The sequence below is a fragment of the Canis lupus genome, chromosome 3, assembly GCF_003254725.2.
Source record: "Canis lupus dingo isolate Sandy chromosome 3, ASM325472v2, whole genome shotgun sequence".
In the NCBI taxonomy this organism is placed as follows: Eukaryota; Metazoa; Chordata; class Mammalia; order Carnivora; family Canidae; genus Canis; species Canis lupus.
The window spans coordinates 26,286,169-26,311,407 of record NC_064245.1 but is presented as its reverse complement, the minus strand read 5'-3'; the positions used below and the strand labels follow the sequence as shown (position 1 = coordinate 26,311,407).

Genomic DNA, 25,239 nt, shown 5'->3' with positions numbered 1-25,239 from the left:
ATTCTGCCCATTTTTATTTATTTTTCCTTTTTATTTATTTTGCATTTTTTTAAAATTTAAATTCAGTTTGCCAATATACAGTGTAACACCCAATGCTCATCCCATCAAGTACCCTCCTCATTGCCCATCTCCCAGTTACCCCATCCTCCCAGCCCACCTCCCCTTCCACAACCCTTTGTTTGCTTTCCAGAGTTAGGAGTCTCTCGTGGTTTATGTCCCCCATTTTTAAATGAGAGCCCTAATCAAGTTTAACATGTTACATTTTATTATTACATTTCTTTTCTAGTTGAATCTAGAATAATTCCCCCCCCTTTTTTTATGAGATTTTTTTTTTTTAAAGAATCCTTGCCATTGCCTTAAAGAATGTTTCATATCCGGACTTATCAATAGGCATGTGTTCATTTTGATAGGTTTAAGTCAGTAGTGTGCTCATAAATAAGAGGTTAACAGCCAGCTCTCCAGAAGAATAGTAGTGTAAAATAATCGAATAGTTTTTTTTCTCAGTTGATTATTTTTATTTTTTAACTTATTCCAGGGATTATTAAAAATCATCTAAGGGAAAAAAAAATAAAAAATAAAATAAAAAAATAAAATAAAAAAAAATCATCTAAGGGAACATACAGTTCCATTAGAAAATACTTCATTTGGGCAGCTCAAGTGCCTCAGTGGTTTAGCGCTGCCTTCAGCCAGGGCCTGATCCTGGAGACCCAGGATCAAGTCCCACGTTGGGCTCCCTTTATGGAGCCTGCTTCTCTCTCTGCCTGTCTCTGCCTCTCTCTCTCTCTCTCTGTCTCTCATAAATAAATAAATAAAATCTTTAAAAAAAGTTTAAAAAATAAAAAGAAAATACTTCATTCTACAATCTCTTTGTGTTGCTTTTCCATCAATTTCATCAGGTTTTATTCCTTATTTCTGTTTGGGTACAAAGTCCCATAATAAACAATATGAAAAATAATTCCAAGGACAAGAGTAAGAGCTATTGTCATACTGATGAACATAAAATAGTCTGAATTAAAAATAGAGACTGGGGAAACCCAGAATGCAATCAATATCCCCACTGTGGCCAGTACGCTTATAATATAGTAACAAAATATTAGTAACTTTAAACAGAAATCTTAAAGATAAATACTCAGTGAGGTTCTCCAGGGAGCTAAGTAACAATCTAGCAAATGAAAAGGAAAATATTACATGAAAGTTCTTCTAAGGTAGTTGTTGGTACCATCTTTTTGCTCAGAGGAGTCTTAAATTATAGCATTAGAAACAAACTCCAGTTTACTTACCCAGAATCTTTTGAGGTTATCTTAACTCAGAGTCTTGGATGATGCCGTTCTGTATAAATTCACATACATGCACAGCATACAAATCTCTTTTATCTATTTAAAAAAGATTATTTGAGAGAGAAAGAGAGAGAGCATGTGCATACAAGTAAGTAGGGAAAGGGCAGAGGGAGAGAATCCCCAAACAGACTCCCTGCAAAGCCCTTTGCTGAGCTCAGTCTCATGATCCATGAGATCATGATCTGAGCTAAAATCAAGAATTGGACGCTCAACCTATTAAGCCACCCAGGTACCCCTCAATCTTTTTATCTCAAAAGATTAAATGTATATATGCCATTGTTCTATTATCAATATGCTTATTGGTCATTTGTATTTCACTTTTGGAGAAAAATCTTTATATATATATATATATATATATATATATATATATCCTCAAATATTAACTGATTATTTTTGGATGGTGAGATTACTGGAAATTTTAATTTACTCTGCAATATGTGATATCAAAAGTATCTTTAATGTACTTACATTACTTTCAAAATGGGAAAAATAACAGTAATGTTTTTTATCTAAAGAAAGAATATTGGCTGGAGTTTTGCTAGAGCTTTTGCAACTAGAGCCCCCACTTGAAAACATTGATTGTTATGTACAATATTTATTAAGATGGTATGACTGTGATATCATTTTTAAAAATTATTAACCTCAATGAACCTGACATCAGAGGATTGAATACCAGGTGTACATATATATTTGTCTCTTACTGAGACACTAACTGTTATCCATTAGTCATATAACTTTTGATTAAAATATTGTAAGAAATCAAGTCTATAAGAAACTCTAAATGGAACTTTCTTTGAAAAGATGTGTCTCTTTTTCTGTATTCTAGAAGATGGGCAATCTAGAAGATTCTAGAAGATATTGAATAATCTCAATTGGAGATTTTTTAAAAAATTGAATTATGTCTTTCATGTAGTTAAATACTTTAGAAATAATTTTGCAAACAAAAAATGAAACATTTTCCCTTTTTGTTGATTTCAGATATCATTGGGCGACATCTGATGGTAGACTGTCATAACAGCTTTAGAACCCAAGTATCTTAATTTTTCCTATGGATGTGGCAATATCTTTTGACCAGAAATTAAATCCTAGTACTTTGGCTTCATCAAAGTTGGTTGGTGGCTTAGTGATAAAGTTGAATGTTGGGACATAAACCCAGTCTTATCAAATTGTTATTTGAATTGCCCATTTTTTAGCTTGTCATTTTTCTAGGTATGGATAATCTCTTGAAATTTGGGAAAGTGTAGCAAGTGGACAAAGATCAAGAAGTCAAACGACTTCCTAGGTTATGATGGTGGTGATAAAGGTTTATGATAGTGTTTCATTTTATTAATGCATCTTATTTATATAGGTGACATGAGAAAGAACATTATTGTCTATGTCAAAATGATTACCTTCTCTCTGTTTTTTCTTCTTTATTTTTTTTAACTGAAATGGTATCCACTGAGAGCTATGTCACTCATTTCAATCACAGACACAAAAGTAGCATTAGAGACAGTTACCCTCAACCTAAGGCTACTATGTAACAGCAAATTAAATTAGTCTCTTGGTGGCCTGGACAAGGGCTGAGGAGCAGGGAGTGAGAGTAAGGAAAAAATGACAGTTATTTAGTGCCAAAGGTTCTTTGATGTTCGTATTCCAGAGAGGCAGAAGCAGAGACATAAAATATGGCCACTCTCTGGAAAACAGAATGCCAGGATAAAGAAAAACCAGATGGGTCAGTAATTAGAACAGGGACAGAATATGACACAATCCAAGGGATAAACCAGTGATCCGATCTAAATTTTTTTTTTTTAAGATTTTATTTATTTGTAAGAGACACAGAGAGATAGGCAGAGGGAGAAGCAGGCTCCCTGTGGGGAGCCTGATACAGGACTTAATCCCAGGATCCCGGGATCACAACCTGAGCCAAAGGTAGACACACTCAACCGCTGAGCCACCCAGGTGTCCCGGTCAGATCTAAAATTGAAGTCAGACCAGGAATGACAAGGCATGATCATTGGGCAGTCACTCAGAAGTTTTAGGTCCAGGTAACATGTGGCATCTTTAAAATGGAGTCATTTAAAGGGGACAACTAACTGAGTGTTGTCTGTCTGATGTCAGGGGCCAGTCTCCTTTGTGTTTGGAATTTTGCAGAAACTTTTTTTTTTTTTTTAAGATTTTATTTGGAACGCCAAATAAAATTTATTTGTACCAGCTTGTGCACAAGCTGGGGGCGAGAGGGAGAGGGAAAAGCAGACTCCCCACTGAGCAGGGAGCCCAACATGGGGCATGATCCCTGGGATCATGACCTGAGCTGAAGGCAGATGCTTAACTGACTGAGCCACTCAGGTGCTCCATTGCACAGACTCTAAGCACTGTTAGTGGGATTACTTGTTTGTTTTGATGAATCTTAATTTAGTGAAAAATAGGTAAATTATATTTATTATGTTCTATCTATTGAGACAAAAAGGGATAAAATACATCCTAAATATATTTTTCAGTTCATAAAGTTAACACAAAAATAAAACTGGGTACTTAAATTGTTTCTATCTGGAAAGTTGTATACATGGAATAACTTACTGTATAATATTACTAGGAAAATCATATTACAGATTCTAGAAAAACCCAGTATCATGATAATATAGGAATAACTAATCACATAGTAACTTAATCTGGATATCCTTTTCAAACTAGGAAACATTCTAAAACTTTTGGATTTAAGAAGCAGATTAAATCTCAAAATTTCTGAAACACATAGTACAACAGAGAAATAATTTTTAAAAGAAGAATTTGGCAAAATGCTCTCTTTTGGGGGGATCTTTGAAAGGATGTAAGGGATACCTGTGATATGAAATAATTTGGGGTGTCTGGGTAACACAGTTGGTTAGGCATCCAACTCTTAGTTTGGGCTCAGGTTGTGATCCTCAGGGTCATGAAGATCAAGCCCTGTGTTGGGCTCCATGCTCAGCGGGGAGGCTGCTTGAGATTCTCCTTCCCTCCTATGCCCTTCCTACTTGTCCTCTCTCTCCAATAAATAAGTTTGGTTTTTTTTTTTTTTTTTAAAGGAAATAATGGGGCAGCCCAGGTGGCTCAGCAGTTTAGTGATGCCTTCAGCCCAGGGTGTGATCCTCGATCCGGGATCGAGTCCCACATCAGGCTCCTTGCATGGAGCCTGCTTCTCCCTCTGCCTGTGTCTCTGCCTCTCTCTCTCTCTCTCACTCTCTCATAAATAAATAAATCTTTTAAAAAAATGAAATAATGGAATAATTTAAGTTAAAAAAAAAAAAAAGGAAAGCACTTGCCTACATGCCTGTATCTTTTCTGAATAAGTCTTTCAATAAAAGTCTTTTAAGCTTTTAGATGACAAGCTGTTTAATTAGCCAAAGATTTATGGGACTGATCATTATCTTTTTAAAAATAAATCTAAAATTTAATTTATATATGCATTATTAATAAGATTACTGAAGATCAGTGGGAAAAACTGCTTTTGCTTGACTTTAACAAAATTTATTACAGTGTCTACTGCATACCAAAGTTATGGGCTAAATGTTAGGGCTAATAATAATAATAGGAAAATCAGACAAACGTGAACCCTACCATGAGAAACTTCCAGTTCAGTGTGAGAAAGATATTGAAACTCTTAATCCTACTTTGGATGATGCTATGAAGGAGAAGCACAAAGGGAACCTCACCCATCTGGATAGTTCATGTTATTTAAGCTAAATAAAAATGATCACTACATTTGTGTTAATTATGTCTAAGTTGACATGGTCAAATGAAATGTACAATACAGTATTAATAGTAGACGTCTTTATATTGAAGCTATTTTAACTATATGTAATTCTATCCCCATGAAACAAAAGGAGCTTCAGTAATCAAGTTATATTAAACTGAAAAGTCATCCAGAGTAATTTCCATATTTCTTAACTATAGGTATCCCTGGTTGTTTTGTTTATGCTCATCTTAACTAATAAAGTAGTCGCAAATCGTACTGCTTTTACAGGTCTAAGAAATCAATATGTTCACCTTTTTGTTGTTGCTTCTGAAGGAATTTCAGTGCACATTACCACTCCTTGTGTAAAGCAGTACATCACCTAGCAACTGTTGACTGCATTTTCTCCCTGGCCAAGGTCGCTAAGCAAGGAGATTACTGCAGGTAATGTATATTTTAACTCCCCCCACTTTTTCAGTGCTTTATATCAGTTGACATTATTCCATTAATTTTAGTGTTTTTATTATAAAATATTAAAATATGCAAATATGTTAGACTCTTGGTAAAACTGAAAGTCACATAGTTTATTTAAAATTAACAAATTCCTTTCTTGGTCTGTCATTGAATACAATGAAAGCAGATGTTCACAATAACTCTAGGGATAAATGTTAAATATTTCAATTTTTAGGTTTATGTGGGTGACATTTTTTTAACAGCATAATCCTTTGATTTGTTAGCTTTGACTTGAACACTTTGTAATATGTTTCACTTTATAAGTCTCATTTAAATGCAAACTAAATCAGATATGGGTGAGACTCCATGTATGATTGATTTCAAAGCATTGTCTCTTTTGCTATCAAACTATTCTTCCTTAAGTTTAAAACCTTAAGCCTGAGGGGCGCCTGGGTGGCTCAGTCAGTTGAGCATCTGCTTTAAGCTCAGATCATGATCTCAGGCCCCCAGAGCTCTAGGCCAGTTGCGCTTTTGGTGGTCTTGTGCCTGGGAACAAAGTGGTGGTCTTGTGCCTGGGAACCACCTCTGTGATGATTCACGGTGGAAGTTCGTGTCTGCTGGTGCTCTGTGCCTGGGCTCCCTCCTGTGCCTCTCCCGGGCTGGAATTCTGGCTCTGTGAGTCTGGAAAGCATCGCCTGTTGGAGTCTGGCTCTCTGTGGGCTCTTTTTTAAAACCACTAGCCCATTCCTGAGGGCTCTGCCCTTATGAACTAAATCAGCTTTCAAAGGCCTCACCTCCTAATACCATCAAATTAGGTATGAATTTGGGGGAGGGCACAAACATTTACTCTGTAGCACAAACCCAATTTTTTCATATACTTGAAGGAAATATTTAACTCACTGTCTTATTGTGAGAACTAAAAAGAAAACATAGAGGTGATATTGCCTGCCATCAGTGCTTTGGCATACAGAGTTCATTATGTTTGAATAGATATGTCCTGCTAGTCATACTTCTTTCATATCTTGGTTGCTCTCCTAGTTTGTGCCAAGTATTTTTTTTTAACATTTAAAATGTTCTTTATACCTAGCATAATACCCATATGGATGTTAAAAAATAGTTTATTGTAAAGCACTTATTTATTTGTGGGAGGACAGTTGCAAAAATTGGCTACCCCAGTTTTAGATAAAAATGTACTTAGTTTGCTGTTCTGTTTCATTTTGTTTTGTTATCCATTTATGTATGGAGTGATCTACCACGTTGTGCACAACACTTGTTTAAAATAGGCTCTTTGTGTTTTCATTTTTACTCAATTTTTTTTCACATCGGAGGGCTTCGAAAATTTCATCCAATTTATCATTCATAAAAATGAGATCTGTAAATGTACTCTAGTTGAATCTAGTTCTGGGAGAATAAGTCTGTCTTTCGTTGACATGATTTCCTTCCCTTGTACTGTGCACAAGGTCTGTGAAGCTAACATTCCTAATGGATTCTAATTGTGAATTAAGCAGAGGATTGGTTACAATCTGTATATTTGGTGTGTGTTTTCACACAAACCTCTTTCCACTGAAAAATACTTACACCTGGTTCATCTCTTCTTACACTACTTCAGTTGGCTTTTTGCCATTTGTCACTGCTGCTGCTGCAGCTAGTAAGAACAGAAGAACCATGTCTATGGGTATGTAGTTTATATTACATCAAATTTAAGTTTTCATTTCTGTATATATGTATATATCTATTTGTAAGCCAAAGCACACATATATATATTACATATAGTATGTAATTTAGAGTAATACATCATTTTTAGTGCGTTGTAATAACCAGAATCCCATCCTCTGTCACTAATTAGCTGTGTACTCTTATTTAAATCTCAGGTATTCATATATAAAATTGTAAGAAGTAGAGTTATGAATTAGTAAATGGAGTAAATCTTGAAGTTGTAGGAATTCTTTATTGAGGTGGAGTCTTGGCAAAATCTCTGTGGAGTGAAAATACATCCCTTATTATGTCTCTATAAGACTATGCTTAATTTGTAGACTCATCAGAGGTTTAACAAACATTTTGAGTATCCACTCTGTGCAAGTTTAGTCCTAGATTTTTCCTTATTTGGGCATTTTCCAGTACATTTATTAAGAGACCCCTTGATTTGCATAAGTAAAATTTGAACTCCTTTTTAGGTGTACCCTTTAGAGTGTAGACTTTGGAGCAGGCAAGGTTTGAATACTAGCTTGGTTATTTGCCAGCTGACCTTAAGCAAGTTACTTTAATCTCTCTGATCCTCAATATCTGCATTAACAGAATACCTACCTCTCAGAGATATTGTATGAATTAAATGAGATAAAGATATATTAAACTATATTAAGCAGAACCAGACAGATATTAAGTACTTAGTAAGTATGAGGTAAAAAGACATTCATTCAAAAATCAGAAAAAAATAAGTATTTTAAAAGTTGTCTTTAATAAAAATATCTAAACTTAAAGGATGTTAGTATTTTTCATACACATAATAATTGATTCTTTAAAAATCGTTTTTAGTTTTCTGTCAATTCTCAAGTCTGTCTCTTTGAACATGATTAGCATCATTATCTTAAAGTCTGTGTCTGATAATTCAAATATCAGGAGTCCTTGTGACTCTGTTTCTGTTGCCTGTTGTTTTTGTTCATTTTCATTCTTAGGGTGTTTTTTTTTTTAAGATTTTATTTAATTGAGAGAGAGCAAGCATGAGAAGGTGGGGGGCAGAGGGAGAGGGAGAAGCAGGCTCCCCACCAAGCAGAGAACCTGAAATGGAGCTCGATCCTAGCATCCTGAGATCCTGACCTGAGTCAAAGGCAGACACTTAACCGACTAAGCCACCCAGGCACCCCATTGATCTTTTTTGAATTCCTCATTGTTTTGATTACATTATGGGTATTGTATTTCACAGAATCATTATAGAAAAATTTGATATTGTTTTTCTCCTGAAAGAGTCACATTTGCTTCTACCAGGCATCTCAAGACACTAATAATAATCTGGCATCACTTAATCCATATCAGATCTTGAGATGCCTCACAGGTTCAAAGGCTCCCTTTATTACTTCAGATGCGTTTCAATGCCTGGTGTACAGCCCATCAGTGTCTCGGTCCAGAGCCAAGCTGTCGTAGTCTCTCTCTCAGTTCCCTCAGGAACCAAAAAAACACCCCCTGGGTCTCTGGCCTAATTCCTTGCTTTCTTGTTCATTGTCAGGGACTGTCAGTGGCTCTTTTCTATGTTTTATCTACTATTTGTTCTCAGGATTGTTCCAAATGACATATTCTTTCAGGGATATAAGTTCAGGAAATATTTCACATGCTAAAATACTTTCCAAATTGGGTCCTGTATATTAAGGAAAATCCACCCGAATATTTTCTTTAAAGATTTTATTTATTTATTTATGAGAGATGGAGAGTGAGAGGCAGAGACATAGAGAGGGAGAAGCAGCTCCATGAAGGGAAACTGATGAGGGACTCGATCCTGGGACTTCGGGGTCACACCCTGAGCCAAAGGCAGATGCTCAACCGCTGAACCACGCAGGCATCCCCCACCTGAATATTTCAAAAGAATTTATTTATTTATTTATTTATTTATTTATTTATTTATTTATTTATTCATTCATTCATTCATTCATTCATTCATTCATTCGAGACACAGGGAGATAGGCAGAGACACAGGCAGAGGGAGAAGCAGGCTCTATTCAGGCTGCCCCACCTGAATATTTTAAATGAAAAATCATGCTATAAAGTTCAAGGAATGTAATCAACTTCTTTCTCTCTCTCTCTCTCTCTCTCTCTTTTTTTTTTTTTAGCAGAAGTAAAGTTTAGGGGCAGCCCAGGTGGCTTAGCAGTTTAGCACTGCCTTCAGCCCAGGGCGTGATCCTGGAGACCTGGAATCGAGTCCCACATTGAGCTCCCTGCATGGAGCCTGCTTCTCACTCTGCCTGTGTCTCTGCCTCTCTCTCTGTGTCTCTCATGAATAAATAAATAAAATCTTTAAAAAAAAATTTAGTGTAAATAGCAATGAAATAGGAAAGTTTTAACTAAAATGCATTTTAAGCTAGTATTTAAGTATCTGTCATTTATGCCTTTTTCCACCCTTAGATTGCTAGCTTGTTTAAAGATTTTAGTGCATTTGAACTCTTGCAGTGAGTTCAAGTTGATTATTTGGTTTCGTAATTGTAAGCTTTTCTTCCTAAATGCTCTAAGGACATTTTATTAACTATAACCTAATCTTGAGGCAAAAGTTCTTATTCTGAGTCTTTGTATCCATTTTTTATTCTGAATGTTATATTGTTTTACTAATTATGTTCTGTTTCCCTGAGGCACTTAAAGGAGAAAGATGCAGTTTCAGAAATATAATTGTTCAAGTTTAATGTTTCATTCTTTGCAGGCAGCATCCAGATTTCCTCAGTTCTTCTTAAATGCCATATCATCAATATGATTTTCATATCCTTCCTGCTGTAACTATCCTAATCTCATGCATCACCTCATCTCTCCAAATTATGATTTGCTTCTCATTCCACTAGGAAGTGTTTTGTCATTATATAATTTGGATAGCAACAGAGTAAGTCATTGTAGATTTTAGAGAGAACAAATCACTCAAAATTTTATTCTAAAGTGAAAACCTTCCTGGGAAATCATATCAGTGTCATGAATAATGATCTATTGATTTCACTTGACAGAGTACCTAGGATTTTATTTTAAAACTGATATTACTTGCAGATGCTTTCATTTTTTATAATAAATTTATAACGTACTTAGATAAAATTCCTATCTTTAGAATTACACTTTGAAAACTAAAAAATGTCCTTTTCTTGTCATCTTAAAAGTCTCCTTCCAAAGGATAATTTTAAATTATTTACTCAGAAGGTACTTTAGTTATTTTCTTTGAGAAATGTGAATGTACATACTTGGGGTTTTCTTAGCCAGATATACTTAAGGAAAAGGATTTAGGTATTTACGAAAGGTAGCATTTCTTAGTGTTATGAGCAAGGTCCGTAATGTGCTTATTAGTACATTGAGTCAAAAAACTTAGTAATCAATGAGTGCAAGTTAATGCAATTCAAGAACACTGTTCACCCAACACATTGTCAGAATTAGAAAATTTGATAATGCCTACTTTAAGTGAAGGTTTGAAAAAACAAGTCAACTTTCATATCCTACTGGTAGGAAAATAGATTGATACAATATTTGTATATGTTGAAAAATATGACACATACCCTGTCATTTGGAAATGAATTTCTTCTAGCTTAGAGAAACATTTGTCCATATTCACATGAACATATATATATATAATTGTTCACTGCAGTATTGTTTATAACTAGTGAAACTAGTGTTTATTTTCTAGTGAAAACCTAGACACAGTCCAAATGTTGGACAGTGGAGAACAGCTAACTTATCTCTGCAGCAGCTTCAAAAGAATACTGTAGATATGTCAAGAAATGATCCTAAATCGGGGATCCTTGGGTGGCTCAGTGGTTTAGCACCTGCCATTGGCTTGGGGCATGATCCTGGAGTTCCAGGATCGAGTCCCGCATCAGGCTTATAAAGAGCTTGCTTCTCCCTCTGCTTGTGTCTCAACCTCTCTCTGTGTCTCTCATGAATAAGTAAATAAAATCTTTAAAAAAAAAAAAAAGACTAGAAAATGATGATGCAGATAGATACCACTACCTCACCATCTTTCAGTGTTCTAATTGTATTGCCCAAAGTGCTTCTTCGTCCATCAGGAACTTATAAAAGACTGGAAACAGCAGTTTGTAAGCTTCAGTTACTATAACAGTTATTGTAACTGTTATAGTTATAACTAATTTCTATTAATGTAATAATTAACTTTCACATATTATAACTGTTGCTTCTTACTTTCACTGAACACAGTTGATAATTCTGATTTTCTTTACATATTTCACCCATAATAGCAAAGAGAAAAAAAGTGACAGAAAACATTTCCCAATTATTAGATTAATCAAAAGATGAAAGTGAAGAGAAAGATAGCTGTGCTCTAGATACTACTGATGATGATGAAATTTCTTGTATAAACAAAATCTCAGATTGTGAGTGTTCGGGTGACAGTATCCTAGCTAAATTTTCCTAAACTCAAGCATCAGTGTGTGACTAATATATTTCTAAGGACAAATTGAAACGTGTTATTCTCCAGTTAGTTATTCCATAGGCAGCACACATCATGCAGTATTTGGTGACAAGAACCTGAACTATCCTGTTTTGCTGAAAGAACATGTAGTGGTTTCTTTTGTCTTTATGATGTTTGTGCACTAAAGTTTACTTGATACTGTTTGTAGGTGGACAGGTGCTGAAGGCAAGAGATTGAAAAAAACTTTCACTTTATGTGAAATAAACATCGATTTGATCGATTATTCTAATTTGGTATTTATAAATATAAAACTGATAAAGTTTTGCAGTTGTGAAGCAAAGAAGATGGGTGTCCTCTCCTCAACAAAATGATAAACTTTAAAAGATTTCAAAAAAGGGACGCCTGGGTGGCTCAGCGGTTGAGTGCCTGTCTTCGGCTCAGGTCATGATCCCAGGATCCAGGATGGAGTCCCACATCAGGCTCCCTGCAAAGAGCCTGTTTCTCCCTCTGCCTGTGTCTCTGCCTCTCTCTCTCTCAGTCTGTGTCTTTCATGAATAAATAAATAAATCTTTAAAAAAAAAAAAAAAGATTTCCAAAAAATTCAAGTATTTCATTTTTGTCCATGCAAGTTAGAGAAGAACCAGAAATCATGATAAGCTAGAACATTTTAGAAATGTATTGAAATTTAGAATTAGTATTTATGAATGACTATGGTCCAAGTGCATGCATGACAGCTGATGAGCAATTTATTACGTTGAGAGTGTGTTGCCCATTCCAAGTATATATATGCTTTTAACGCCAGGAAAATGTGGAATGAAAATTTGAGATTTGTTCTGTTTAAGTTCTTAATAAAAATTGTCCTGAGATTTTGTTTTGTTTTTACCACCTCTTTATTGCCACTTCTGGAAATTATTTGTAAAATGACTTGAAAGACTTAAACAAAATAAAAGGATCCATTGGTAAATGGTGGACGCTGTATTTTTTTCTTTTTAATGTATATTGAGTGTTAAGGGAAAAAAAGTAGTTGTGGAATAATACACTACCGTATGATCCTGATTTTTTTTTTTTTTTAAGGAAATCACAAACCAGTGCGAGGAGTGTGTAAAAACCTAAATGCAGAAAGAAAGTTGGGAAGGGTAGGCACCATGCTGCTCTCAGTGGTAATCTCTGAGGAGGAGAATGAGAGGGCAGTGCTCATAGGGACTTTGATAAATAGATAAAGCTATAGATAAAAACAGAAATGTAAAAGCTTAAAAAGGAAGACTAGCAAGGCAAAAAAATAATTTCTATATCAAAAAAAAGTAAAAGATACAGAAGACCATAGAAAGATGTTTCAGTTAAACAGAATATGAAAAATTAGGTCTCCAAGTTCAACACAAATATAATTTCTATTAATGTAATAATTTTAAATATGGAAATAATTTTCACTGATTTCCTTTATTATGCTTATTACTGAAAATGATTTAAATGAAAATAATCTGAACTGTAACTTTTAGTAATGAAAATATTGATCTTAGAGAATAGTAGAAAAAAAGATTGTGAAGTAGATTTCAGCAGTGGAGCTATTGTAAGATTCTGCTAACGTCTGTGTTTCAAGCACTATTATCATAATTGTCCTCCCAATTCTTATTTTATAGTTAAAAGTTAATTTTCATACTCAAAGTAATTTCATACACTGGGTGTGTTCTTAAGGTCTATTTTTTATGCTAGAACTTAGAGATTTCTTTCAAAGGCAGTTTTCATGCCTAGTAAATTGAAACATGGTTCTTTTTTGCAGACCATCTCTACAAGAAGAAAGAAAAATTGTGATTAAAAATGGCCGGCACCCTGTGATTGATGTGTTGCTGGGAGAACAGGATCAGTATGTTCCTAACAGTACGAATTTATCAGTAAGTACCACGTGATACCAGTAAATAAGTAAAAGATGGTAACACTGATCTAAGCTTTTAAATACAAAATAAGTATTTTTATAATTTACTCAGGTTTTAACTTTGGCATTGAAGTAGTAATCTTGAGCTGTAATTTTATATTCACCACCAAATATGGAATTGGTGTCATTACCAATGAAAGATTATCCATAAATGGAAAGATTTAGCAACTAAAGATTTAGTCTTAATTACTTATCCTAGGTAACCCCTACAAATATTTTTCGTTTATAAATGCCCAAACATGCGATAGGGTGGAATCATACTGTTGTTTTGCAGATTTCTGTTAGTATTCAACATTATGTACTTTGTCCTATGTTTCAGTATTCTAAAATGTTATGTGAAAGAATTGGAGATGATTCAGCTGATTTCAGTGATGGGAACTTTTGTCCTATGGGCTAGAGTTCTCTGATAGAATATCAGTGATTCTAAAGATTTATTCATTTAACACATACTTACTATATTCCTATTTATCTTCAGGTAGTGAAGCAAGTGTTAGGACAGAGAGTGGTAAGCAAGACAGAAATATTCCTGCCCTAAGGGTGCTTGTGATCAAGCAAGAAGGTAGCCAAGCTACTGTAAAATATGATGTAGGAAACTATGTTGTCCTGGGAGCATGTAGCAGGTCACCCTAACTTAGTGTAGTAGGAGCATCGAGGAAGGTTTCCTGAGGATGAGATATTAATCGAAGAAGGAGTTAATGTAGGCCAAAGAAGTGGAGAATATACCAGGTCAAGGAACCAGCATGGCAGAGGCTGGGAGGGAGACAGAACAGGACAAACTCAGGGAAGTGAAAGATATTGAGTGAAGTGGAGCATAAAGTATGAAGAAAGAAGGGTTCAGAAATAAGAGGTGGGACGCCTGGGTGGCTCAACGGTTGAACATCTGCCTTCGGCCCAGGGCATAATCCTGGGGTCCCAGAATAGAGTCCCGAATCAAGCTCCCTGCATGAAGCCTGCTTCTCCCTCTGCCTGTGTCTCTGCCTCTCTCTCTTTCCCTCTCTCTGTCTCTCATGAATAAATAAATAGAATCTTTAAAAAAAAAAAGAAGGAAGGAAGATGCCTGTTTGCTTACATGCCGTGTTAAGGAATTTTGATTTTTTTTTTCCCTAAAGCATCAAGGATACCACTGAGAGAGTGATTGAAGCTGGGGAAAAAATCAAACTTGGGGGATAGAGGGTGTGTGCATGTGTGCCTGCGCTCTGTGTGTGTTACATAGAGTTATGTCATTAAAGATAAAGCCATACTCTAATTAAAGTGGGGTAAGAGTAGGTTGTATTCAGTAACATAATTGCAAAAGGGAAGAGTCAAGTGTGAATGGAACTCAGCTCCAGTTTGTGCAGAGGTGATTGGGTGTTTTAAAGGAAGAATGAAGGACTAGGAAGGAGGAATGGGGTGGGAGGTGGAGGGGTGTCTTGCAGTTTCAAGGAAGTAGAAATTATAAAAAGCAGGAAAGGGAGCTGGTTAACATGAAACCCATCTGGGTTTAGTAAATGGCAACTGGAATTTATGTATTCCAAAGGAAGCAGAAAGAGAGGGAGAGTTATCTTCATTTCAAAGAGATGACTCAACTCTTTTAAGTGGTAGAAGAGTTATACCTCAAAGGGGCAGAGAAAGGGTTTATAACTGTAAGCTTTCTGAAGTAATTGCTCTGAGCAGAGGCTTAGGGGCCTCAGCCTTTCACCAGGATTTGGCTGGAACCAGCAGTAAATTTTCCTGTCTGTCTTGTACGTTTTCAGGTGGGAATTTTAAGGGAGATTGGGATCATCCTAAGAACATGGTCATGAGCTGTTAGAAACTATGCTAGTGTTGGTTCTGGTATCTTAGTAGAGGCAATAAAATCATTTTTGCTGAAAGTGTGGGTTTTAATAGGTCAAAGTTGAAGCCTAGTGGAGAAGAGTGCTCAAGAGGAGCCTGACTAGAGTTTGGTCAAGGTGAGAGTCTTTGTCAGCATCAAGTGAAATAATCTGGTGATGAAATACAAGAATTAATACTTAAGGAGGAATTAAGTGAGATTTGTTGTCATAATAGAGAATGAAATGCCCAACTTTAAGATTTCAGAGGCAGTGCTCTTCTGAGAGATAGCAAGTCCTATTGTGGCCACGGAGGTTGGGTAGTAGAAGTGGATAAGGTCTTTGGAGATGAGGAGATCAAGCAGTGGAGTGTGGGGAAAAAGTCATCCACGTAAGTATTGAAATTATCTAAGAGAACAGCAATATTTGTAGGGGAAGCCAGAGTTGTTCTAAGTGTCAGAGATTCCAAGGGATGGAGACTGGTGACCTGGAGTTTTGTCACTGCAGTGAGGACAAACAGAGGTGGTGGTCAGGTTCTAAGGAAACACAGGAGAACACATAAGAAAGAACCTCTGAACTCTGAGATATGTGTGGTAGGATGTGGCAAAAAGCTCAGCCTCCAAATGAAGTGAGCAATAGCCAGGTTTCAGTTTAAGCCTATTTGAAGGAAATGTTAAGTAAGGACGTTAGAAACATAGAAGGATTTGGGAATTTTTCAGAGGCCAGTGGGAGAACAGGGATGTAGTAGAGCAGTTAGAAATTAGGTCAGAAAAAGGAAGCCCAGAACAGCAATGGAGTTGGGAATATAACAGAGTGCTGCCTCTTGGGCTGTGAGCAAGGTGACAAGTGCACGTGGTGAATTTGGCTTACAGCAGGTGTGGTGAGTAAAAAGAAATGCTTTCAGTTACATCTAGTTTGATAAACTACATTTTGGTATAGCACCCTAGATTTGTTGGTAATATATAATCTGATCCCCAAAGTCTTTAAACTTGTTCGTTCTCATTAGGGAATTTATAATTTACTTAATTTATCGAGCCAAGTTAACATTTCCTAATGTTTTAGTGACTTTTAAAAGAAGACTATGTGAACATAAGAATTTCTTTCTCAGTTCCCATAATACTAGTGGCATATAGCTTTTCTTGAGAAAGTAATACAGTTGTAACATTTTAATACTCTGGTTTGTATTTTACTTATAAATCACTTAAACATTATTTCCTGTTGTTGTTTCCAGCCCCTAGCATGCCAACCAACTTGATCTCAAGTTGGGCTTTTTTTTCCCATTCTTTTTCATTCTTTTTTTTCCTCTTTTGCTTTCTTTAAAAAATGTATTAAGCTATTTAATAAAGCAAGATTTGAGAAACTAAAATAGCTTTTTGCCTAATTATAAGATCATTTTGAGGAAACATCAAACTTTATATTTAAATTTTTACTAAATAAATGGAGTGATTTTTTTTTCCACTAGGCACTTCAGAATATTCCAGAATATTCATTTCTTTTACATATGCTTTTTCTAACTTGAGTAGGAGTTGATATAGAACTGTTGCTATGGTGAAGTGCATTCTATTTTGCAGGGTATAAATTTATATATAGGAATAGTGTTGAAAAAGAACTTACTATGTAAAACTCAATTTAAAATATTTTATAGGTGTTAATTATAAAATATAGCCTGAAAATAATTTCCTGAAAGTCAAATGACATTGTTGCTTTTGATAATCATGTAATTTTAAGAAATGGTCTTTTGTACATGTGATTATAAGTAAAGTGTGCTTTTCTGGATTCTGTGTTATGCGAACTTATTATAGTTCTTCTGAACAAGCCAACTTTCTGCCTACTTTTCCTTTCCAGTTTTAAGAATACTCTTCACATTTCATAATCTGGCATTTATTTATGCATTTTTTAGTATATTTTATAATATTTTGCTCTTAATGATTTTGATATACTTTATGTCAGTATTGTGCTTGAGGTCAGATTACAAAGAAGAAAGAATACTTCCTTAATCTGGTGGAAGACACAGTCAATTAAATTAACACAAAGAGAACATCTACAAAGGCCATGAAGGAACTAACAGGTTACCTGGTAGAAGAATTGGCACCAAATTTGAACATACACTTCAGAGTAGAGGATATCCATATGGTCCCTAACAGACTAATGTTTTTCTGACCTGCTATGTTTTGGCTTTTCTAGAATGCAAGAATATAGCAAAGAATTATTATTTTTTAAAGATTTTATTTATTTATTCATGAAAGACACAGGGAGAGAAAGAGGCAGAGACACAGGCAGAGGGAGAAGCAGGCTCCATGCAGGAAGCCCAATGTGGGACTGGATCCCGGGACCCCAGGATCACGCCCTGAGCTGAAGGCAGATGCTCAACCGCTGAGCCACCCAGGCGTCCCATAGCAAAGGATTACATAGAAAAGACCTATGAACTTCGAGGTGTTTGGGGGACATTGGATGGAGATCCTAAACTGAAGGTGGATATGAAGACCAGGAGAGAGACCAGGAACTAGAGTTATGGATTTTAGAATGATCATGCTGTATGTACAAGAGTTTTGATTCTGGATCTGTCAGGGAAATTACATGAAAATGTAAAGAAAGCTGAAAAAAGCCCTCTCAGGCACTAACACTGAAAGCATAGTTTCACTACAAGCAGATTTATGGGTTTTTTTACTTTTCTTTTTTTAAAAAGATTTTATTCATTTATTCATGAGAGACAGAGAGAGGCAGAGACATAGGCAGAGGGAGAAGCAGGCTTCCTGCTCCCTGCGGGGAGCCCAATGTGGGACTGAATGGCAGGACCCCAGGACCACGACCCAGGCCAAAGGCAGATGCTCAACCATCGAACCACCCAGGTGCCCTTATAAGCAGGTTTAAATGAGAGCTTTTTAAGAATCTTTTAAACATATTTCCCCTACCTTATTTTCAGAATTTAGAGTTTAATCTGAAGAGCACATTTATTACAATGGTAACTAGATGCTACAACATATTCCTTTCTGTCCTTGAGACCTAGCTTTGCTGCATCTTCTAGGAAACCTCAATTTGGCCTCTCCAAGCAGAATTGAAAGAAATACTCTTTGAAATCCTTTTTGTTTCCTTCTCTGATTTACTACATAATCTGAATGTTTGCAGACTTAGCAGTGCAGGATCTCCCACCTCCCATCTTGCCTCTTTCCAGTTCATTTTTTCATTCTGCAGCCACAGGGCTTTTCCTAACCTGTCCTGTCACTCTCCCATTTAAAATCATGCTTAAAATTCCAGCCAGATAGTTACCAAGTTGCTGTGCCTCTGGGACTTGGCAGATGGTATTCCCTCTGCCTAGAATGTCATCTTTCCCCACACCATCCACTCCTGCCTCACACACACCCACAACCCACCCCACCCTCCAGCTCCTGCTGTTCTTGAAGTCTTGTCTTGGATGTCACTTTCTGCATTGAGCCTTTTCTAACCAGTGGACTGGGCTGGGCTGGGTACCCCATCACTTACCCATAACACTCCTATTTCTCCCCATTTTAGTACTTACCAATAAATTATAAGTGCCTTTGTTTGTGGTGCTGCCCAGTGCACTGTGAGCTTCATGAGAACAGAATAGGCTTCTCTGATTTGTTGTAATCCTACTGTCAGAAACAATTCTCTGGCGCTTAGCAGACACCTGATCATATTGGTTAAGTAAACAAGGATTAGCCACAGGCTTTGAACAGTCTTCATATCTCACTTTAAATATTTGCCTTTCCCCTCCCACAAAATGTTTTTCAGGGTGTTTTATTAAAATATCACAATTTACTGAATAATTATACCGTAGAACTAGAAGAGAAATTAGGAATCAGTTGGTGTAACACTTCTTTTTACTTAGGAGGAAATGAAGGCCCAGAAAGGGACAGTTGACATGCCAGAGATTACGAGAGGTCTTGAACTGTCTCCCAAAACACAGCAGTATTCTAGGGCAAGCCAGTGCTTTTCAATCTTTTTCACTTTGCAGCACACCTTGAAAATGCTAAGAATTTGATGGTACATGGGAATGAAAGGAGAAGGAAAAAGTTGCTTGGAGCCAAAGGAGATTTGCCCAGGGCTCTGGCTGCCCCAGCCCCACCTGCCACCCTGAGGATTAGGAGGTCAGCTTCTTAGCATCCTTGTAACCTGTGAGGCAGACCAAGACAGTGTGTGCCAAGATATCCTGCTTGGGAAATGCCACTGTAATCCACTGGAGTCTCAGGACTGTTTACTTATTAAACTAAATGATATTCTGATGGATGGATTTTTGATAGAGACTAAAGTTGGAGTTTTAGTTTGTGTTTTTTGTTTTTAACATAAATAAATCTCCCTTATTGGGAGAGAGAATGGGAAAATTGTGGTTGTTAGTTTCTCAATTTGTGGAAGGGAAGAAAATGAGTTGAAAATGCAAAGCAGGAAGATTGCCAGGAAGTACTTGAAACCTGTGGATCTCTGTAGCCCAAGAGAAATCCACAGCCCACCTGTTGTGGAGTGGGACCCGGATAAATGCTGGAATCCCAAACACAGTCCCTTCTCCTCAGATCAAGAAGAGGATTTAAGCAGCATTCTCAGATTATTAGAGGGGACCAAGGATCACCAACTTCTTATTCCCTTCCTTCTCCCAGAACAAATACTTCTAGCTGCCCCTGAAATGCTTGCTTTGGCTATATAATAGTAAGACTGATTGTACTAATATTCATAAGCTCTTGACCCTCTCTACCTAATTACCAAGCAGACTAACAGTAATGTATACCATAAAAATATGTCTGAGTATTAAGATTAATTTAATTCTGTGCCTGGATTATTCTCCTACATTTTGCCATAAATGTATTTTTTACATCACATGATCATGGGATCATATTGTTAAAAAATAGAGGAAACGTCAATGGCATTTGAGTATTGTTTTCTCTTATTTCTCTTTTCTGGTGACCATTTCTTCCTGCTTCTGTAACAGTGAGGTAAAGAAGGATATTTTCTATGATAACTGATTATTTTTTAAAGTGTTCTGACCTGGGCACCTCTGGTGGCTCAGTGGTCTGGCGCTGCCTTCAGCCCGGGGTGTGATCCTGGAAACCCAGGATCGAGTCCCATGTCGGGCTCCCTGCATGGAGAGCTGGCTTCTCCCTCTGCCTGTGTCTGCCTCTGTCTCTCTCTCTGTCTCTCGTGAATAAATAAATAAAATCTTTTTGAAAAAAGTTAAAAAAACAAAAAGTGTTCTGACCAGTACTACCGTCTCTGCCCAGAATGTTCATTCTTCTGTTTTCCTGTCTGTAATCCATCTCCATTGGTCGAACTCCTACCCATCCCTCATGACCCAAAAGACACTAATGCCTCCTCAGAGCCCTCATCATCATTCTGGCCAGAAATAATCTCTTTTATCCTAGCACTTTCTTTGTTCTGTTTTTAAAACTTATCACTTACCTCTTCTTGGTATACAGAGGTAGTGGGAGAGTTGATTGGAGGAGTAAATTCAAATCCTAGTCTGCTATTATTTTACTATCATCTTTGATAGACCACTGTACTCTTCTTCAGTTTCTTCATCCGTAAAATGAAGAAATTAGGTTGAGTAACAACTAGCTCTCTGTGGAATGTAAATTGGACAGCATCCAGGCATCAGAAGGATTTGGACCCTTTCCTTAGCATGTCAGCATACAGCCTGTACCTCCTCTCCAGCCTCATTATCCCCCTTTCTGTTTGTAGTTCACCTTGGGTTAAAAGTACAAGGATTTGGCTAAGAGCTTCTCTGGAGGAGGCTTTCACTAGGGTGTCTTTTACTGTAACCTGTTATTGATTGACATTTTCAGGGAATAAAGCACTTTGAAACTGCCAAACTTTTTCAGCAGTCTGCGACTATTATAAAAATAGTTCTACCGTGAGTCTTTTTTGAAGATAGATGTCAATATCTGTACCTGTCAAGGAAGTTTTTTGTAGAAAATTAGCTGATGCCCAAGTCTTAGAAATTAACAAATGACAATTGCAGTGTTTTGCTCTATTTTATTTTATTTTTTTGCTATGTATCTGCGGACTTCAACATATTCTAACTGACCATCATTGTAGTGTAGCTGGTGATGGAACCACAGATGCCGACCCTGTGCTAGAACAGCGCTTCTCCTACTTAGCAGTGACTGTGACTCCCTGTCGTTGAGCAGGGATCCCCTCTGAGACATCTGTCAGGGGATGGTCTTTGCTTAACTGAATTCCCGTTCTGCTACTTAATAGCTCCGTGTTATTGGGCAAGGTCCTTAAATTCCCCAAGCCTCTGTTTCCTCACCTGTAACGTGGGAATACAGTGGTTTTTGTATGACCCCATGAAATTGTTACGGGAACAAAATGAGGTGGTGCATATAGTCATTAGCAGTTATCTGTGGCACTTGTTAGCTGTGATTTTCCTTTGATCCCTTATAATTTGCCTTTTATGTTTTCATCTCCACTTCATTTTTCTTTCCACCGAAGACAGCACTTAATGTGGAAGTTGGTTAGTTATCTCAAAACTTACTGGTTTAGACATTAGTGCTGATTAGGAAGGCAACCACTTTATTACCTACAGATGATTGAGTTGAAAGCGTTTCACTCCTTAGAGCTTCCGAGTTAGTTCTTATCTGAAATCTTCAAATCCTGGATAGGCCTGGAAAGGAAAGTTCACTTCCACAGAAGTGACTACAAGTCCAACTGGCATCACTGTGTACCATTATTCCCAAATACCTTGTGTAAATGAATTCCACAGCTTCCCCTCTTTGATTCAACCCAGAGCCGCATATCTGTCATATGCCTGAATTTGGATATATTTTTCAGAGAGTCCTAGAATTTGAGGGTGAGAAATCATTTAATTAAACTCCCTCATTTTAGAATTAAAGAAACAGACCTACAGGGATGCCTGGGTGGCTCAGCGGTTTGGCATCTGCCTTCAGCCCAGGGCGTGATCCTGGAGACCCGGGATTGAGTCCCGCATCAGGCTCCCTGCGTGGAGCCTGCTTCTCCCGCTGCCTGTGTCTCTGCCTCTCTCTCTCTCTGTCTCTCTCATGAATAAATAAATAAAATCTTAAAAAAAAAAAAGAAAGAAACAGACTATAGAGTTGTATTGACCTGTCAATACCCTGTCAAATTTTTGATTCTCATTGGATAAAGAAACTGAATTAAGCAATGAGTATAATAAATACTCTTATCTTTGAAGGCATTGGAAGAAATAACTTATCTATGAGAAAGAAGATGTATATATTTTTTTTTTCTCATAGTTTTCTTAAATTACTGTTTAAAAAAATTTTTTGTTTGTGCACTTCCATCACCTACTCCCGTTGCTCATTAGGTTTGGTAATTCCACTTCAGGTAGCTCCACCAATGGTGCCTTCACAGTTCAGGGCCTCCTCATGGCACATGTAACCCTTCTGTAGGTTATTCCGTCCTGTGTTCCATTCTTTTACTTTCTATTATGTGGAGTTTTTTTCTAGTATTCTGTTTTTATGTAAATATGCTGGAAATCCAAATAACAAAATATCATTTGGAAGTTATGTAAATTTTTCCTAAATTAATGGATATATAAAGAGTTATTTGATGGTTCATGATGATCATTCATGGAATAATCAAATTTTAAGATAATTCACTTCAATACTTTTAAACTACCTAATATTTCAAACAAATGAAAAAAATATAGAAAACAGTATAGCACTCATTTACCCTTCACTCAGATATCAAAGAGAATGACCTTTTGTGATATGAACTTTAGATTTATTTAAAGGAAATAAAGTGTTAACAGATCTAGCTAAGTTTATACATAATTAATTGCTATCCCTTTTCTTTCCCCTTCATTTCCTTATCTCATTGTAACCATTATCCTAATATTACTTGTTATCCTTGTACATGTTTTTATTCTTCTATGTATTTGTATTTTAACAATATATAATTTTGTGTATATTAAAAATGTACATAAATAGGCACATTGAACCTATTATGCTATTTTTGTAAATGATTGTTTTCATAATTGTACAAAGTAGATCTATTCATCTTCCTAATGATAGATAATTTGTTGGGTTTTTTTCTTTTTGTCTATTATGAGTACAAACAGTATTAGAGTGGACAGTATTATAAATATATCTTCTTCAGCACTTGTATATTTTCCTAAGGTAGACTCCTAGAAAAGGAATTGCTGAGTTATGTAGACTGATACACAGTGGTTTTTTTTTAACTTTACTAGGCATTTCCAAATTGCTTTCCATATACTTTGTAACATGCTGCATAAGTAGACTCATAAGCCTTTTGATGATACGTTGAATATGAAAGTATCTTTTAAAAATTATTCCTTCAAAAATTTTTACTGTTTCCTTCATTTGAATGTTAGAGATAGCTTGTGGGTCCCTTGAAAAATCCTGCGATTTCCTTTTCCTTTTCCTGATTAAGAGTATGTTTTTGGCTTTTAGTGTTTCTTTTTCTGTAAATATCCTATTCGTGTCTTTTGCCCATTTTTCCATTGTTTTGGTGTTTTTACTATGTAAGAGTGGTACTTCTTTATTTTAGACTTTTTCGTTTTATGTTTGGTGGCTTAGTAGAATTTTTTAAAAAAATTAATCAAATATATTAGTCTTTCCCTTTATGATTTATATATATATATATATATATATTAATTTATTCATGAAAGACACACAGAGAGAAAGGCAGAGATGTAAGCAAGGGGAGAAGCAGGCTCCAGGCAAGGGGCAGGTGCTCAACTGCTGAGCCACTCAGGCATCCCTATGATTTATAATTTTTATTCTGCTTTTCCTATCTTGTTCAATAAATCATTCTCTACCTTGCTGACATTAAGCTGTTCTCCCTTGTTTTCATCTAAAAGTTTAAAGTTTGCTTTTCACAGTTAATTCCCTTAACTAGATTTGATTTGGGGGCCTCTGTGTGAGATTCAGGCCTAACTCTGATTTTTTTTTTATATGTGTACCCAATTGTCCCACCATCATTTATTGGATATGGCAAAAAAAAATTTTTTTTTGGCTTATTTGTAATCCTGTCTCTGACCCTCTACCAAGCCATTTGTGTATTCCTTTGTCATGTTCTTTTAAAGTTTTCTCAATCATTTTTCTTGGGGTTATCTTTCTTTTGATTTGTAGAAGTTTTTTATGTATACTGGATTTGAGTCCTTGGGAAACATATAATACATATAATCTATTCTGTAGCTTTTCATTTCCTTCATGGCATCTTTTGGTGAATAGCATTTAGTTTTAATTTACTTGAATTTTTAAATCCTCCTTTATAGTTAATAATGACTTGTGATCTGTTAAATCTTTCTGTATCCCAAGGTTATATATGATTGCCTAATAATCTTGGGTTTTCTGTCTGTCAAAGCTATAATCTCCTGGAATTGATTTTTGTTTTTGATGTAAGTTAGGGATCAAAATTTCTTATTTTTCTGTATGAACATCCTTCTAACCAAACACCATTATTGAAAAGACCATCCTTTTTCTACTGTTCTTTTTTTTTTTCTACTGTTCTATAGTGTCACTTTGTCGTAAATCAGGTAACTGTATATACGTCAGTGTGTTTCTGTTTTATTCCACTGTAGCTCCTTGTTCCAGAACACAGTTTATTGTAGCATTACAATATTGAGCCTTTCTAACCTATGAACATAGTATATTCTTTCATTTAATTAGTTGTTCCTTAATTTCTTTCAAAAAGGTTTTGTAGTTTGCAGTGTAGAGGTCTTGCTCTTTTGTTACATTTATTCCTAGTATTTGATTTCTTTTTCTACTATGGTAAATTGTATCATTAAATTTTCTATTTTCAATTACTTATTGCTAAAATCTAGAAATAAAGTTGACTTTTGATTACTGACCTTGTATCCAAAGATATTGTTTAATTCATTTATTGCTTATAATAAGTTTTATAGATTTCTTTAAATTTTCTGGGAATATAATCATGACTGTAGGAATAATGACAGATGTCCTATTTTCTTTCCAATAATTGAACCTCTTGTTTCC

At 35.9% G+C, this 25,239-nt stretch overlaps 1 protein-coding gene across 6 annotated transcripts in view; it reads left to right on the top strand.

The window, feature by feature from the left end:
- MSH3 (mutS homolog 3) overlaps positions 1-25,239 on the top strand; it is a 184,905-nt gene that overhangs the window by 115,667 nt on the left and 43,999 nt on the right. For 5 of the 6 annotated variants that reach the window (XR_007409758.1, XR_007409757.1, XM_049108322.1 and 2 more), the window contains 2 exons: positions 5,365-5,472; positions 13,356-13,467. Coding sequence is in view for 4 of the 6 variants with exons in the window: in XM_049108322.1 (XP_048964279.1) it covers positions 5,365-5,472; positions 13,356-13,467 (220 nt within the window). In the remaining 2 variants the exon portion in view is untranslated. The remainder of the gene's footprint in view (positions 1-5,364; positions 5,473-13,355; positions 13,468-25,239) is intronic. The other variant, XM_049108323.1, reaches the window with a different exon arrangement.